The 19,151-nt window shown below is 38.0% G+C and overlaps 1 protein-coding gene across 3 annotated transcripts in view; it reads left to right on the top strand.

The window, feature by feature from the left end:
- The window catches only part of SSH2 (slingshot protein phosphatase 2), a 258,525-nt gene that overhangs the window by 156,598 nt on the left and 82,776 nt on the right, over positions 1-19,151 (top strand). Inside the window, exon 1 of one of the 3 annotated variants that reach the window (XM_059147749.1) lies at positions 84-409. The exons of the other annotated variants lie outside the window; for them this stretch is intronic. Within the exon in view, the coding sequence (XP_059003732.1) occupies positions 282-409 (128 nt within the window). The 5' untranslated portion in view covers positions 84-281. Of the gene's footprint in view, positions 1-83; positions 410-19,151 lie in introns of those variants that run through there. 3 annotated transcript variants of the gene reach the window in all.

Genomic DNA, 19,151 nt, shown 5'->3' with positions numbered 1-19,151 from the left:
CTTTGGGCTCCTGCGACTCTCCCCGCCCTCTGGGCTGGCCCGCTGCAGCGCCCCGCCCCGGACGCGGGTTGGGGCAGGCTGCTGGCGGCGCCCAGCCTCGGAGACTCCAAAGCCGAGCCCTAGGGCTGCGGCGACTGCCTCCGCGCGACCCGGAGGGCCCAGTTTGGACGCGGGGAGCCCGGGCTGCCCGCGCGTCTGGCCCGACGGAGCCCAGCGCGAGCGTCTTTTGCCGGAGCCAGGCGGGGGCCAGGATGCGGAGCTGTGCGCCTTGAGCTGGCTCCATGACCCTGAGCACGTTGGCCCGCGAGAGGAAGGCGTCCCCCGCCTGCACCTGCAGCCTCGGTGGCCCCGACATGATCCCTTACTTCTCCGCCAACGCGGTCATCTCGCAGAATGCCATCAACCAACTGTGAGTGCGCCGCGCGCCCTCCCGCCCTCCACTAAAGCAGGGAAAGTTTGCTTTTCAGCAGCCGCTTTCCCCAGCATCCTGGGGAGCAAGCAAACAAGCGAGGACGAAATCGCACCCTGCGGGCTTAGCGGTTTCGAAGTGTCCGGGGGTATAGTGGGGTGGAGGTGTAGGGTAATTCTTAGAGGCAGAACGTGTCCCGGGGGGTTGGGCGGATTGAACAGCCATTTGCGAGAATTTCTGGTAAACTTTTTGAGGGAATCTGAAAGTGTAGTCGTCCCTGGGAAGTTGTCTGTGGTGACCGAGTGACAGTCGAGCTGGAGACTTCAGGGGTGGAGGGCCGTCTGTAGCTCCTGAAACGCCGCCCGGAAACGCTTGGACTCCCATTCGGGTCCTGGTGTGATCAAGCTCCCGTGTTTGTTGTTTGGGGTTTTTTTGTCGTTGTTTGAAATAAGTTTGCGTGTGACTGTAGGTTTCTGTTGCAAGCCGCTAACACAAAGGAAGTCTGTCCATTCTTCACTCCCGCTGGTTGTAGTCTGGAATTATTTCAGAAAATTGGATTTCAGTAGTTCGGCTGTTTTACTTTTAGTCTACCCCTGTTGTAGTACAAGTCTGCTTGCACGCCTTCATTCACGGAAGTGGAAGATTCAACGCATCTTTAAATCGTCGCTGTTTTTGAAGTCTCTTGGAGTTGTTGTCCTTCCCTTCCATTGTGGTTTAGCTATTTTTGAGAAGTGTGTGCTGAAGCTTGTGATTAATCTCGCCTCACGGTTATAAAGCGCAAAGTAGAGGAACTCCCATCTATTCAAGCTGCATCCTTAAACCAGTGGAGTGGTTTAGGGTTACTTTAGGTAGCAGCAGTTTGGTCTTTTTAATGTATTAGTACTCACTCCCGAGTGGCTCCTGGAGAGTCCGCTACTGAGGTTTTCCCAAATTACCAGTACTTAAGCAGCGCTTCTCGGTCCTTCCCAGGTCAACCCTGAAAAACTTTTTTTTAATGTCCAACAACAGAAACTTTCTATTATCTCTTATTAAAGGTGCCAAGATTATCATGTTAAGTGATTTATAAATAACCTTACATCTGATTTATTGTTTTAATTAATGGTTTGCTCTTCCACCAAATCAAATTAAATTCACTTGTTTCAGCTTTTTTCCTTTGTGTTGATTCGTGGTAGAGCTCCTACAAAAAATAGCCACACAAAAAAAGTGGTTTTATTCCTGTGAATGTAAACTCCACAGAATTAAACTAGTCACTTACTTGCACTTTTTTTCTTTAAAAAAAAAGGAGTAGAAGAGAAGGAAAGGAGGGAGTAATCTGAAACTGGATAACCAATATCAAAATAATAGTGTTAACAATAACTTTATAAACTAAAAAAAAAACATAGTGGGAGCAACCCCCATGTCTATCAGTAGATAAATGGGTACAATGAAACAGTATATGTAATACAACTATTAGTCAGCCTTAAAAAGGAAGGAAATCCTGACAAATGCTACAATAAGGATGAATTTTGAAGACATTATTCTAAGTGAAGTAAATCAGTGACAAAGGACTAATATTGTGTGATTCTCCTTATATGAGGTACCTCAAGTAATACCCAGGAGTTGAGGGAGGGGGAATGAGAAGTTTGTGTTTAATAGATTGAATTTCATTTCAGAAAGAAGAAAAAGTTCTGAGGATGGATGGTGATGAAGGTGGCACAACGATGTGACTATATTTAAAGGCTCTTTAAATTGGTTAAAATGGAAAATTTTATGTTGTGTATATTTAACTGCAATTTTAAAAAGGATTAAACAATTTAAAAGGCAGAGAGCTTCTAAGCTTTTGGGAGGAAAAGGAATTTTGAATTTTAGTTCCTAGTAGAATCAAATTAAGCCCAAATTTCTTTACCTACTAATTACTGTCTTTGCGTAAATCATTTGATTTCAGTTTCTTTCACTATAAAATGAGATTCCTACCCTAGGGGATCATAAGAGATCATATGTGCCAGTAACACTTTGCAAACTGTAAATCCTTGCACAAAAAAAATGAGTTAACTGAAATTAAATAATAACTAATAGCTTCCATTTGTTGACTGCTTGTCACCGTGCAAAGAGTTTAATGTATATTGTCTCATTTAATCATAACAGCAACTTTATGTTTATTTAGATGATGAAACTGAGACTTAGAGAAGTTAAGTAATTGCTTATGGCCATATAGCTAGTAAATGACAAAGCTCTCCTTAGAAAATCCAGATCTCTTTCCCACACTGGTGCTCTCAACCACTGTAAAAATTATATTCTTAGTAGTTGCAAGGCCACTTTTGAGACTTAATCTTAGGAAATGCCCTTAACTGCTGACATTTTCACTTAGTGAAAACCGTATTTGCTACACTAAGATTTGCTAAGGTAGACAATCTTTTAAAGAATTTGCAAACTATTTCTCCTTCATTTTTGTCTTTTGCCACTTATTTTTTTCTTAAAAGAGACTTAGTATCCAAATTTCACTTCTAAAATGTATCCATTAATATTAAGTTAGCCATCATTTTTATTTTGCATTTATAGTGTCACTGAGTTCATCATTATTTAAAAACCTTTAGGGATAATTCTGATAAAAATAAAACCAAAAATTTTGTTAAAACATGCATTTGGGGTACATAATGCAAAAGTTTTTAATTTAGGGTCCATGGTCACCCATAGTTTTATGGATTGGCTTTAGGAAGTCAGTAAACACCTTGAGATTGTTTGAAAATGTTATGCAGATAAATATATTTTTAAAACAAGATTCTGAAAGTAAGGCAATCTTATAAAAAGTTAATCTCTTTCCTAAAAGGAAGTATTATTTCTAAGGCTTGCTACTGTAAAGCTCAACTGGTGTGAGCATATCCCTGTCATGCCAGATATATAAATAGCAGCAACTGGTGGGAGCAACTAAAAGATTTAAGATTTTGGATCCTAAGTGAAGACTGACTCAAAAAAAAATTTAAGTGGATGTTTGCAGAAGGGGGTACCTTGACACATGACTAGTCTTAACCAGATGTTTCTCTTGTCACTGCTGAGAACCCACTCATAAGAACTTATTTTATTCTCATTTGCTACCTCATATTTGCTGTGGGTTTAGAAACCAAGTAACAAATCCTATGAGATCTCTGTCAAAGGAAAAAGGCTGGAGTAGTAGAGTAAGATTCTAGGGGGCTCTCCTTTGGAGAAAGTTCATGACCTTTAGAATGTGGTGTTTAGACACCTATTTGGTGATTTCACAGTCTCACTCTAATTTCTGAACTTTCAACTGCTTTATATATAGATGAAATTAGAGAATAGCGGGGTGTTCCTGTATTTTATTGGAGATTATATCATCATTATTAGATTATGGACTCTCTTTGTCATTGCATAAAACTCACCAAATATGGAGTTAATTTTGAAGTATCAATGAAGGACATTAAGAAGTGATTAAAGTCACTCCAGAAACTAAGAATAGTTACTGTCATAAATTTAAGTCCTACTAGAAAAAAATATGCGACCAGCCCAGAGCATCATGTAAACAAATTTCAGGGGTCTTAGATCAGACTACTCAAATAATCATGAAAAGTTCCATACCCTTTAAGAATATATACACATACTTTCTAATAAAATAGAAATCAGAATTTCTGAAAAATGTGACAGCCTGTCTTGTTTTTAGAGAGCCAGCATTCAGTCCCTGAGAAATGGCCGCTAAGCAAGGGGCCTTCTAGTGATTGGTATATGCCAAGCAGCTTATCAAATAGGTGGCTATTTTTCTGTCCTACAAAGTTCAAAGAAAGATCAAGAATTATTAGATAAAATGCTGGCATAGGCTAACATTAAAACAGTGTTCCCATTATGACAACCTCTGATCAGAAATCTTAGAATTTAAGTGCTTGGGCCATTGCTTGATTCGTTAAACAGGTTACGTTGAACTTTTTAATCCTTGACCTAAAATACTTGTATTTATTACTGGATTTCATATAAGAGCTTGATTTCCTAGATTCATATCAAGGCTTTTTAAAGCTCAAGCTTAGCACCAGGAACATATCCAGATGATTAACCAAAACATAACTTTTTGTAAAACTGAAAGGTGGAAACTATTTTAATTTTGTGTCAAGTAGTATTATTACTAGTACTCTTTCCATTCTGCTCTGTAGTTATTCAAGTGACTTCATAAGTGCTCATTTCTGAACTTAAGCTTGTATTAGAGTCACGTAGACAACTTATTAAAACACAAATTGCTGCCTGGGCACCTGGGTAGCTTGGTCGGTTAACCATCTGATTCTTGATTTCTGCTCAGGTCATGTTCTCAGAGTGGTGAGTTCAAGCCCTATGTGCGCCTGGGCCTGGACCTTGCTTAAGATTCTCTCTCTTACTCTTCCTCTGCTCCTCTCCACCACCACCCCCCAAAAAAAAAACCAAAAAAACAAAAACAAAAAAACCACAGATTGCTGCCCATACCCCCAGAGTTTCTGATTCAGTAGGTCTTCGGTGGGATGGATAATTTGCATTTCTAACAAATTCCTAGATGATGCTGGTCCAGGAACTAACTATACTTTGAGAACCACATCCTTAAAGTATTCCTCTGAGGCAGATTGGGCAAGTCATCATCCCACATTTTGTGGAGTAATAAACTAACAAAATTGAAATGGTGAAGTGATTTTTTGCATAGCAGTTATGATTTGTTATTGGTAGAACTGAAACTAGAACCAGCATTTCCTGTCTCCACATACAGAGCTTCTGCAGTTCTACACTGTGCTGATATCTTCGTATACATATGGGAACATTTCTTTAGATAAATTTCTAGCAGTGGAATTTCTGGGTCTGAGGGTATGTATATATTAAAAATTTGATGCATACTGCAAACTGCCTTCTAAAAAGGCTTTGCCAATTTGCTCTTAACAGCTGTAAGAATATACCTTCGCCAACCCTATAATATTAATAATAATATTAAATAGCAATTTTTTATTAAACTCTTACTGTGTACCAGGCATTATTTTGAATACTGTTCATATTGTCTAATTCTTTCTTCTTATGAGTTAGATACACTCAGTTACAGATGGGAGGCACAGAGATGTTGAGTAACTTGTCTAAGATAATACAACCAGGATGCAAGCACAAGCAGTCTGACTCCGGGACCTCTGCTCTTAAATATTTCTCTATTTACAAGGTTTAAGTATATTTTATATTTTTTATTAGTCTTTTTCATTTTCTTATTTATATGTTTGTACTTAGGACCATTTTTTTTCTGTTGGTATTCGTTTCTTTTTTGTGTACTCTGTATGTCCTGAATATATGGCAAAAATACTTTCTGCCAGCTTATTGTGTATCTTTTAACTTTGCACCTTGTTGTAAAAGTTTTTAATTTTTATGTAATAAAATCCTGGGACCCTGAGCCACCAAGGTGCCCCTATTTCTTTTTATATTCGCTTTTGTATCAGACCACCTTGCTGAACTCTTGCATGATCCTAATATCCAGGAGATTTTTAAATTGATTTTCTTCACTTTTTTGGATAGATGATTATGTCATCTGTAAATGAGTTTTGCCTGAATGTTTATAAACTCATTGCTTTGGCTGGGGTCTAATGTAATGTTAAGTAGTGCCAATACTTATGGTCTTACCTTGTTTTCCATTGTACAAGGAATGTTTTTTATGTTTTGTAAATAGGTGTATTGTGTGCTGTAGGTTCTGGCATAGACCATTTATCAAGCAGACAACATTTCCTACTGTAGTTGACCCTTGAACGACATGGGTTTTATCTATGTGGGTCCACTTATAAATGGGTTTTTTTTTTCCTAATAATCAGTACTTCAAATGTATTTTCTCTCCCTTAAGATTTTCTTAATAATTTCTTTTCTAGATTACTTTATTGTAAGAATACAGTATAATACATGTACAAAATATGTATTGGGGCATCTGGGTAGCTTCCTTGGTTAAGTGTCAGCCTTCGGCTCAGGTGGTGATCCTGGGGTGTGGGATAGAGCCCTACGTGGGGCTCCCTGCTCAATGGGGCATCTGGTTCTTCCTCTGCCCCTCTGTCCCCTTGTGCATTCTCTCACTCTCAAATAAATACATAAAATCTTTAAAAAATATATGTATTATCAACTGTTTGTTATTCGTAAGGCAGAATTCTGGTCAATAGTAGACTCCTAAGTTTTTGAAGAGTCAGAAGTTATTTGCAGATTTTTTACTTCCTAGGGGCTTGGTTCCCCTGACCCCTACACTGTTCAAGGGTCAAGTGTATACCCAATCAAACATTTTTATGCATAGTTATTAAATTACATTAAATGCTTTTGGGGCATCTATTGGAATGATTTAACTTTAAATCATCCTTACACACGGTTTGTATTACCTGTTAACGGATTGCTGGATCTGGTGTACTATTTATTATTTATTTATTTATTTATTTATTTAGATTTTATTTATTTATTTGACTGAGACAGACACAGCAAGAGAGGGAACCTAGGCAGGGAGAGTGGAAAAGGAAAAGCAGCGTCCCTCGGAGCAGGGACCCTCAATGTGGGGCTTGATCCCAGGACCCTAGGATCATGACTTGAGCCAAAGGCAGATACTTAACAACTGAACCACCCAGGTGCCCCTGGTGTACTATTATTTAAGATTTTTGCTTTTGAGTATTTGTTGAATCTTACTCCAACTTATGTTTGATTTGTAGAATAATTTAGGTGTAGCCTTCCATGTTTTTCTAGATCTGAGACAGTTCTTTAGCAGAATATGTGTTTTAAAAGCCTGGAACCAAGAGGTCCTACCCCCAGTGTTACAATTTTATACATTTTTTTCCTTTGCCTTTCAAATTTTTAAATGTCTGTTCCCATTGAATAAGTGTAATTATTATCCATGATACTTTTTAAATCTAGATCTTATCCTTTACCGAAATGGGCAAACATAATTGAAAGCAGGCATTTATTTAGATTTAAGGTCTTCTCTTTGATGGGTAAGGAGACTAATACTAATATTTAAAAGAGAATTTAATTTAAAATTAAAGAAAAATAAACACCTAATGAGGTGTTTAAAATTAAATTTAAAATTTAATTTAATTAAAAATTTTAAATTAATTTAAAATTTAATTTAATTAAAGAAATTAATTTAAATTAAAGAATTTAATTTAAAATTAAAGAATTTAATTTTAAATTAATATTGTTTCTGTAGTTATCTGATCCTTACATAGAGGAAATAGCCTTAAAAAGTAGAATGTCTTTTAAAAGATGATCAAATAAGTTTATATCAGTGAATCTTGTAGGTGTTAGGGCCTTCAAATATGAAGAGAATGTTAATGATCTGTTGCCAGAGTATAAAGGTACATTATATTTTCATTATTGGTGATAACTTTATGTGGTTTTTATCCACACTTGTATTTGTTTGGAGTCAGAGCAGTAATTGGCTTGGAGCCAAGGAGGAAAAAGAAGAACTCTCAACTTTGGCCTTATTGGAACGATGTTTAACCAAGTTAACTGAAGAGTAAATCTGCACAATGAAGATGAACAGGAATGGTGAAGTTGTGATATCTTCACGTCAGAATTTCTTTTTGATTAACCTAGAGTGGATTTTTTTCCCCTTAAATTACTACATTTTAGCTTGTGTGCTTATGTGTACTCACTCCTAAAATTGAGCAATTTCTTTAGACGAGTACTGAGAAACCACTGCCCAAAGCTAAATAATTAAGGATGTTTTCGTTCTCTGTTTCCAAGAGCTGTTGGTTGGACCTTGGAGTAATAGAGGGGTCCAAACTCTTCATATAATGTTGCTCACATCTCTTCTTGGGTGTCTCCCGTAAATGTGAGTCCTCTTAATTACCATATGTTAAACTGCCTTGGGGCTAAAGAACAGTGGTGTAGATGCTATCACATGTTTCTGAATTTCTAAGGTGAAAGAAAAATAATTGGTATCCTAACTACTTTAAGATAGGGCTAAAGTTAGCTTTGCATTGTTGAATGATGCAGGATGTTGCTGCCACTAATATAATTAGGTTTAACCTGAAGAAATGTGCTAAGAACATCAAGGCCTTTAAGGAGTTCCTGTGATTTGGAAAGGATGTAGCAAATGATTTATAAATAGATGGCCTGTGTTGCACACCAAAGGGCAAATTTGGGCTTACTTCCTTTTTGGCAGATTTGTACAAATTGAGCAACTCTTCTTTTCTGCATTAATCTGTTTTTAGAGGGGTGTGATCCCTCTTTTAGTACCCTGAGGGTTTTGGCATTAGTTATGTCTGTTAAAGCAACAGAATCCGGGGCGCCTGGGTGGCTCAGTGGGTTAAAGCCTCTCTGCCTTCGGCTCAGGTCATGATCCCAGAGTCCTGGGATCAAGCCCCACATCGGGCTCTCTGCTCAGCAGGGAGCCTGCTTCCTCCTCTCTCTCTGCCTGCCTCTCTGCCTACTTGTGATCTCTGTCTGTCAAATAAATAAATAAACAAAATCTTTAAAAAAAAAGGCAACAGAATCCAGAAGCTTGAATTACTCTCAAATAAAGAGAAAATTTTGTGTTAGCCTATTTTAGAGTGTTGTGGTTTTTTAAGTTGTAACAGTTTTTAGATGTGGAAGACTTAGAATTACAGTTGACCCCTGATGAGGCAGGGGTCAGGAGCCTTGACTCGTACCCACACAACCCCCCACCCCCACCATGCATAGAAAATCTGCATAATTTTTAACTTCCTCAGAATTTAACTAATAGTCTGCTATGGACCAGAAGCCTTACTTATAACATAAACAGCCAATTAACATCTATTTTGTATATGTATTATATACTATAGTCTTTTTTTTTTTTTTTAAGATTTTATTTATTTACTTGAGAAACAGAGAGAGAGTGAGAGAGAGAGAGCGCAGAGGGCAGAGGGAGAAACAGATGTCCGGCTGAGCAGGGAGCCTGACATGGAGCTCGATCCCAGGACCCTGAGATCATGACCTGAGCGGAAGGCAGATGCTTAACCATCTAAGCCACCCAGGAGCCCTTATACTATATCCTTTTTTTTTTTTTTTTAAGATTTTATTTATTTATTTGACAGACAGAGATCACAAGTAGGCAGAGAGACAGCAGAGAGAGAGAGAGAGAGAGAGAGAGGAGTTAGCAGGCTCCCTGCAGAGCAGAGAGCCTGATGTGGGGCTCGATCCCAGGATCCTGGGATCATGACCTGAGCCGAAGGCAGAGGCTTTAACCCACTGAGTCACCCAGGCGCCCCTTTATACTATATCCTTATAATGATTTCTGACTTTTTCTATGCACATGATTCATTTGTGAATTTCTTCAAATTGTTACAGATTTCCAAAGTATTTTCCAATATTTTCATGAAAAAAATCTACATATAAGTAAACTCATGCAGTTCAAACCCATTTTGTTGAAGGAACAGTCACTTGTACTATATTTCTCCTAAGGTTAATATACCCAGTTTCCATAAGCACCAAAATATTTTCATTTTCTATTATTGTTCATTTTTAATTTTCTATTACTTTTTGTGGGGAGCTGTAGTTTGAAAAGTTGCAGCTTCTATAGGGGATGTGAAATTTTACTGGCGATGGACGAGCATCACAGAGGTGGGATCGGGTCCCACATCTGGTTCCCTGCTTAGCAGGAAGTCTGCTTCTCCCTCTCCCTCTGCCTGACACTCCACCTGCTTGTCAAATAAACAAATAAAAGCTTTAAAAAAAGGAAAAGAAAGAGAGCAAAGAAATAGACCTTAGTCCCATTCAGAGTTTCACCACCTATGAGCTGTGTTTCCTCATTAATAAAGGGGAACTTAGAATACCTGTTTGGATTAAATGTGATATTTGTAAAGTACTGCTAAAGCACTTGGTAAATGGTAGCTAATATTTTTGCTCTTTTGCCATAAGCTAAAATATAGGGGAAGGAATGAGAATATAGCCTGGTAAGCCAGCCTGATGGTAAAATTCTATCATTTGCATAATTGCACATATTCTGGGCAAAGGGTGGGAGATTCAAAGAAACATAGACATTCTTGTGTTCTTGTAGTCAGGATGCTCAGTCTGTTGAAGATATAAGACAGGTCAATAAAAGGATAAATAAGAAAACAATTTAGTACATGCTAAGTGCCAGATGACTGGTGCAGTGCTTAAGTATTCAAAGGACAGAAAGGTATTGTAAATGAGCCAATTAGTAAGGCATTACAGAAGTAGGATTTGAGCTGTGACTCTGACCTTTATTTCTCCCTGTCTTAAATGTCTTGATTTGTATAAACAGAGATAAAGGGTACTTGAGTGGTGAGAGAAAAGGAAGACAGTTGTGGCAGATGTTATGGCCGTATTACCAATAGTTAAATTTCAATGAGAGACTATTAATCATTTGCAGTAAAAAGGAGAATCCAGAAAGGCTTTTGTGTTCTCTAGGGTATTGCTGTGAGCATATTTCTATATATCATGGGCAGAATTTATCAAGTTTTATCAAGTACCCACTGAGTACACAGTGCAGTAACTAACATTTGCAGACTTTATTCAGGGAGGCTGCCAATTTTACAGCATTGTTAATGAGTCAGTACCAGTGGCTGGGAGCACAGTGTGAAATCCCCACAGGCAGCATAAGAATAGAAATCATTAAACTATCTGTTAGTGGGTTTATGGTTTAAAAAAGAGAGAGAGAGAAAGAAAAGAAAAAAGCATATTCAAGTAATTCAAAGCAAAAACCTCCTTCTCTGCTTCCTCCGGGTGCTTTTAGCTCTAGATATTATTACGTCAGCATCATGTGGTAGGCAACGTGGTTCCCATGGCACAGAGAGCTTGTAATATTTACAGTGGGGTGAGCTCTGACGGGTGGAGTGTGCTGATTACTATTTGTCCTTGTTCTTATTGGCTTGGTTACCCGTTTAATGGTCTGGTTGCCTATTAACGGCTTAACTTATTTAGCATTCTATAAGCACTGGACAGGTCCTTAGTTTCGAACTCCAGCACGCATGGAAACCATGCAAGTGGACCTGAATCTTTTACACACATAGTAAGGCTACAATTATACATCAATTAATAAAGATCAAGAACTATATAAATGCTATGTCACACTAAGCCCAAATGATAGTTTACTGATATTGATTCAAAGAAGAGTAGCTGCAACGAAGTACTAAAACTTTTGCACATTGTTCCTTATACTCTAGTGCACTGAGAGAAGATGGCAGACTGAGAGCATGTAAGAGAAACTGCACGTTTATGTCCACTTAGTGAATCCAAGTAAATACATTTAAACCCAGAGTAATTTTTTTTCAAAATTAAAAAAATAATAAAGAAAAACTAAAGATTGTAGACTGGCTAGTTATCATCTCTCTTAACTTAAAGATGAAAAGCCATTGTTGTTTTAATCATACTTTTTTATTGCCTCCTTGGAAGTACTTGAGTATATCTGTTGAGAACCCACTTCAGTCCTATCCGTGAGTTGGGGCTTGTTCACTTCTGTGGCTCTTCTGCGCTCAGTCTCAAGTAACAATTCCCACACTACTGGAACTCTCTGTTTTGTTGCCATTCTGATGCCTGAAGAAGTTCTCAACAAGACCGTATGCCCTGTTTGTCAGAAAATGTTAATGTCCCAAGATGTTTATTATGCTTTAAAAAAAGTAAGTAACATCTAGTCTCTTCCCCAATTAAAATCAAAATTAACAAATATTGAATACCAGTGCTGTTCTTTATGGCACTCTTACAAATCACTTTGTGGAAAATTTCCAAATGGAAAATCCCTTTTGCTTTAAAAACTTAGCTACCTGATACACATTAAAGTTGTTAATATCTCACCCTTTACCACCCACTCAACTTTAAAGCAAACTTGTCCTAGGTGAGTGATTTTTTTTTTAATTTTTTTTTTTTTAATTTATTTGACAGACAGAGATCACAAGCAGGCAGAGAGGGAGGCAGGGGGAGAGAGAAAGGAAGAAACAGGCTCCCCACTGAGCTAAGAGCCCAATGCGGGGCTAGATCCCAGGACCCTGGGATCATGACCTGAGCCGAAGGCAGAGGCTTTAACCCACTGAGCCACCCAGGCATCCCAGTGATTTTTTTTTTAATATGAGTTGTCTTACTGATAATTTAAAACCGAACAAAAAGAATTGGTTATTTTTCAATATTTGCAGATGGGGCACATTTATTATAGAAAAAAACAAAATACCGAGGCACTCCTTTTCCCAACAAAAAGCGTTATTCTCATTCTTATCTCCCAAAGGTATTTACTATTAACATGATCTAGGCTTTTTCTGTATATGTATATATACAAAATTTTAAAAATGGGACTGTCCTCTATCTACTGCTTGGTAATCTAATTTTTTCACTTAGCATATTGCAAACATCCTGCCATTGTCCTCAAACGCATTTCTTTCATATCCTTTTTAAGAGTTGTTTGTGTTCCATAAAACTTCACATTCTGTTGTATTGTTGCACATTTTGACTATGTCCAGTTTTTCACAGTTATAAACAAAAACCTCAGTGAATGAAGATCCTGTGCCTAAATCTTTGCACATGTACATAAAAGAAATACTCTAAAGCTCAACTCTGGGATTGCTAGGCCAAAGGGTATACCTAATTCTGGGGCTTTTGATAGATTGCTAGTTTGTTCACTAAAAATGTACCAGTCTCAATCCCACCAGCAATTTTAGTAATTCATTTTCATAGCACTCCTGAAATGATACAAAGTAAAATCAAGGTAAATACAGTTTTATTCTTTAATTCATCTGAACTGCTTGGAGAGCCAGAAAAATTGATCCTCACATGTCTTTTCCTATCAGGAAACTAATACCTATGCACTAATGGAAATTTCTTTAATTTGTGAACTATTTGAGTAAAACTAATAGATGAAATAATATTGATAAGTTAAGCTACATTTTGAGATGTTGTTGAATATATCCGTAGTGTTTATGAATTTGCTTGCATCCCACTTTTTCATTTTATTCTAAAATCATCACCATTTTTTGACTTCGAGAATTTTAGACCCAAAAGGTAAATAAACAGACTTACCCTAGGGTCCTGCAGCAAATTAATTCAGATCTTGAGCAATATTTTGTGGTTTTCTGTTTAGGAAATGTTAGGCAGCATTGAGTTTTCCCATAGAACCATCTTAACTAAGGATAGTGAAATTTAAAAAGATGATCAAATACATTAGTTTGTTAATGGTTCTAACTAATGAAGTTAGCGTTTCCTGGTCTGAACTATAGGAAGGAGTGGGTATATTTCTCCAAGTTGAGGAGGTTAACTTTTTCGGGGAATGTGTTGTTAAATTCTTGAAACAAAAGTTTCCATCTTTGAGACTATATGAGTATTGAGTATTAGAGAAGGGAGAAGGGTGTGTGTATTTCCTAAAGCTCTTAAAGCATCTTATTTTGAAATGTTAGTCACTGGCAGGTCTAAACAGTAACTAGAGTGGTCCTCTGGCCGACTTAAAAAGAAGAAAGATGGGAAGGAGAAGGGAGTGTTGGAGTGCAGATCCCAGTTGCACACTGGTTTCAGTAGTGGTGGTTGCCTGTCACTATCTGAAATCCAGCTGCTTCCTTAATGAAGGTGTATGTTTTAATCACCGGGAGATAAGAATGCTTTTAGGTGAAGTTTCACTTTTTGTAGTGGCAGCAGTCCTGGACATGCTGCTAGAACACAGAGGGTGACTTCAGTACCTTCTCTTCAGATTGTATCTCTGCCCGCAGCTCATCTCTTTTACATAGCCAGCTTTTGTTCATGGAGAGTGGACCTCTGTGGGTTGGCCTGTCCTACCACTGTCAGAGACCCAAGGTGACTGATAAGGAGTCGAAAGGTCAAAATGGACTCGTAGAGACTCAGTCTGGATTTCAGGGGAAAAGGCATGTTTTGGGCTAGCAGATACCAAAAACTGAATTGGGGCCTGGGAAATCTTCTGCTCATCAGCACTTCAGTCAAAGAAAAAACCACCAGCAGGTGGTCAGCAGGAGCAGTCAGCAGGAGCAGAAATAAACAACGTTATTTAAAGGGTGTGATTTAATTGAATTGGGTTGTGTTAGGGATTTTACTCCAGAGATGATTTCGGTGGCGATGTCACTTTGCTTACTGTGAGACAGCAGATATCAAATCAAAACCAAAGATAATCCACGATCATAGGATCTTTCGTTGGGCTTCAGAATGGAAAGTCAGTTAAATTAGATTCTGGTATTTCATTTACTAACATCACCTTTTGGCCCACTATTATGATCACAAAGATAGAAGAAAGGCACGTGTCATTTGGATTTCTAATTGGAGTAATAGGGACTAATGCTTCTTTTTTTTTTTTTTTCAAAGATTTTATTTATTTGAGAGATGCACACATGCGCATGCTTGCTCACATGCATGATTGGGGGGCGGGGTGAGAAGAGGAAGATGGAGAGAGAGGGACTCTCCAGCTGACTTCCGGATGAGCACTGATGAGCACCAAGCCCATGGCAGGGCTCCATCCCTCGATCCCTCGATCCTGACCTGAACGAAAATCAAGAGCCAGGTGCTCAACCAGCTGAGCCACCCAGGCGCCCCAGAGCTAATGCATTTAATTAAATTGGCTTTTAAGAAATATTTTGCTCACTTCAAAATTCAAGTATTACAAATGTGTGATCCACCAGCCTGTTTAAAGGTCTCCTTTTTAGTGACTGTCCTTTAAGTTAACAGGGGCTCCTATACACACAGTCATTGAGACTATAAACTTGCCCTCTAGTCTAGTGGAAAAACTGTGAGCAAGACCAGCTAAGTAATTTTCAGGGCCTGGTGCAGAACAGAAATGTTCAGAAAGAATTAAGATTTTGAAGACCGCAGTAACAGAGCATTCAACCAAGTATAGGGCCTTTCCAAGTAGCCACCCTGTGCATCTGCACAGATCACACATCCATGAAGCTGGCCCTTCCTGTGGGATGTGAAATTAAATAGACCTGAAGTTGACGAGAACTTTCTACTTATTCAGTGTCTTTCTGAACCTCTGTTTTCTTTTCCCATTCCATATCTTCCCATTCTATCATTTTCTGTTGTGTTCTGTCCTCTCACCAAAGTTGGACAACCTGCAGCAAGAATTGGAAGTATGTATACGGTCTGTAGTCTTTGTGAGAACATTCTTGAGTAATATTACCTTCTCGTTGACTAGAGGAACAAACAAGATTAGGATTTTCTTAAGGAATGACAATTAATTGATTTCAATAAAAACATACTGTGCATTTTATTTTTAGAGTGCTTTCACAATTAATGTAACATTTGAATCAAACAACTACACTTTTGAGGTAGTATTTGCCCCTCATTTTACTTTATTTTTTTTTTTTAAGATTTTATTTATTTATTTGACAGACAGAGATCACAAGTAGGCAGAGAGGCAGGCAGAGAGAGAGTATGGAAGCAGGCTCCCTGCTGAGCAGAGAGCCCTATGTGGGGCTCTCTTCCAGGACCCTTTTGCCTCCTGAGCTGGAGGCAAAAGCTTAACCCACTGAACCACCCAGGTGTCCCTGCCCCTCATTTTACAGATAAGAAAATTAAGCCTCAGAGAGGTTAAGGAATTTTCTCAAGGTCAACCAGCTGTAAAGTGAAGCTCAAGTCCATCTTTTCTAATGCTATGCTTTCTCCTAACTTCTGCATCTGCAATCCTCCAAGACCAAGGATAAGGTAACTTGAGATAACTTGCTTTCTCAGGATTGATCTGTTTTACAGAATTCTCTGCCAGTTTCGCAAGAATAACTCCTGGGATGTAATTATGAATATTTGCAACAAGTTTTTACTTATGTTATTTTCTATAATCCTTGCAGTAAACCTGTGTATTAATATTTTAGCATCATTTTGAAGGAAGGAGATTGAGGTCCAAAGAGATTAAATGACTTGTTCAAGGTTCTATAACTATTAAGTTCAAGAGCAGTGACTGAAATCCAAATCCTGTTACTTTATATCCCATGCTTTTTTACTGAGCTATGTTTGGCTCTAATTAATTTTAAACCTCTACTTAGTAAATATCTATTCATTCATGTATTGATCACCTACAATATTTTAGGCACTGGAAATGCATCAGTGATCCAAAAAGACCAAGTCTCAGCTCTTAGAATTTACATTCTATCATGTAAATAAATGTTATAAGTAATCAGCCGATGGTATGGCTGTAAAGAGAGAGAACATAAAGCAAGACAAAAAGATGGAAAATAAACTGGGAGTAGGCAGTGCCATTTAAGAAAAAATGGTCAGGAACCTAATAAATTGTTGTTTGAGCCACAAACTAAAGTGTGGCTATTTGGTGGAAATGTATAAATCAATTTCTAGGTACAAAAAAATAGCCTAAAAAATCCCCACTGCATCTATGGACATACTGGCAATAGGTGAGGATTGTTAACTGTAATAAACATTAACCTTTATAGTAACAGTTACACTTTGCATTTAATCTCCTTTCCTATGTAGCATAGATTATAAAATCATAAAATGAATAAAGCTCTAAACCTAGTCATTTCGTAAGTGATGAATCACTTACCATATAAAGCAATGTTTAATGTGTTAGTGATCTTAGACTGCTCACACTCCTAGAAAATAAGTACTGTAATGGCATGTACACCACATCGCATGCTCTGTACAGCTGTTAACATTTCTGGAGTATCCATCAGGTTTAGGAAATGTAAAATCTCATTTGCTGGTCTGCTTTAATGTAATGAATTTCAAAATCTTGTCCAAAATTCTCTATTTTACCGAAATTCTGTTATACCCAGTACTATAGAGCTTCAGTACCTGAATTTTCACCTACTCCTTGGGGATATTTGTATTAAACATGTTTATTGTAGAGGGATTTTCAGAAATGGAGAGAGAAGTGGGCAACATAATGGGACAGGTGGAGGATCTTCTCATAGGATTTGCCTGTTGTGTGCTATAACATGATAGAGTCCAAAGTATTAATTAAAAAGCCCCTTTGACGGGCACCCGGGTGGCTCAGTGGATTGAGCCTCTGCCTTCGGCTCAAGTCATAATCTCAGGGTCCTGGGATCAAGCCCCACGTGGGGCTCTCTGCTCAGCAGGGAGCTTGCTTCCCCCCGCCCTCTGCCTACCTCTCTGCCTACTTGTGATGTCTCTCTCCATCAAATAAATAAATAAATAAAAATATTTTTTAGAAGCCCCTTTGACATGGTGGTTCCTCGAAAAGTTGAAAATATAGCTACCCTATGACCCAGCAATCACACTACTGCGTATTTATCCTAAAGATAGAAATGTAAGGATCCGAAGGGGCATATGCACCCAAATGTTTATAGCAGCAGTGCCCGTAATAGCCAGACTATGGAAAGAACCTAGATGTCCATCAACAGATGAATGGATAAAGAAGATGTGGTGTATATATAAAAAATGGAATACTATGCAGCCATCAAAAGAAATGAAATCTTGCCGTTTGCAATGACATGGACGGAACTAGAGGGTATTACGCTGAGCAAAATAAGTCGATCAGAGAAATATAATTATCATATGATCTCTCTGATATGAGGAAATTGAGAGGCAGGGCAGGGGGGTTGGGGGGTAGGGAAGGGAAAAATGAAACAAGATGGGATCAGGAGGGAAACAAACCATAAGAGACTCTTAATATCACAAAACAAACTGAGGGTTGCTGGGGGGTGGGGGGATAGAGATAGGGTGGTTTGGTTATGGACATTGGGGGGGTGGTATGTGCTATGGTGAGTGCTGTGAAATGTGTAAGCCTGATGATTCACAGACCTGTACCCCTGGGGCAAATAATGCATTATGTGTTAATTAAAAAAAAAAAAAAAAGCCCCTTTGAAAGTCCCAAACTTTATCTATTCATGTGTGTTTCCTTTGGTTTCAAAGTTAAATCCAAGCATCATTCAGTGTTTGCCTCTTGTTAAAGCTGAGTTTTTATCTACTAAGAGGTGGTGGTAGTGGGGAGGCTATTAATTCCCAGCTGCCCATGGTTTCTTTAGGTCAATTACCAGGTTTTTTTTAATCCAGAGTTTTAAACTAGAAATTCATTGATACAGTAAAATCATATGCAGAAGTGGGTTTGTATATGAGTGCACATTTATTTTATTCAAGGAGAACAGCTTTCATCAAATTCTCAAAGGAATATAGTGACCTTGCCTCCCAACCCCCTCTCACGCCTCAAATTAAGAACCTGGAATAGACTGTTTCAGACATTTGACTTAGAAATTAAGTAAACTCTTTTTAAGCTTTTTGACCTTACCAGCAAGATTCATTTTTCCATTTTTAAACAATCACTCATAATTTCCCAACACTGAAAGATTCTGAACTAATATTTTCTATTGAGAAGAATTGTACAGCCTTTTGAATTCTCTCTCTCTCTCATAATAATTTTGGAGTAGATACTCCAGGAATGGAATTTGCTTAAGGAAAACTCAGAATATTACTGTAAAGCTTGAATATTTGTGTTCCTCAACAAATAGTCACAACCTTTGTGGTGAGTATAAAAAGAAGCAATATCAGGTAAAGAATTTTTGGTGCTTTGAACTATATCCAAGGAGGCAAAAATGACTTAAAGTTGTTACGTTGAAGAAAAAGTTATGAGAGGAATTTGAATTTCTAATTGCATTTAATCCAAATACTTACTAAGTTAATTATAAAGAGGTTGTTGGGAGGTTTGGGAGACCACTGCCCTGGACATAGACATTTAGTGTAATGAATATGCTGTTAAACTCAGTAGTACACTGAAGCTTGAGGATTCTCCAAGCCATTAAAACATCCTTGCCATTAAGACCACAATTTCTGCAGCCTCCATGTATAAATTTTCAAAACTGCAACAAATCAAGTTTTATGTACCATTTTTGCTTTCTTGCCATCTCATTTATTTATTTAGGCCTTAGTCCAATGC

This window comes from Mustela lutreola, chromosome 15 (genome assembly GCF_030435805.1).
Source record: "Mustela lutreola isolate mMusLut2 chromosome 15, mMusLut2.pri, whole genome shotgun sequence".
NCBI classification, from domain to species: Eukaryota; Metazoa; Chordata; class Mammalia; order Carnivora; family Mustelidae; genus Mustela; species Mustela lutreola.
This window is presented reverse-complemented; position numbering and strand designations above follow the sequence as displayed.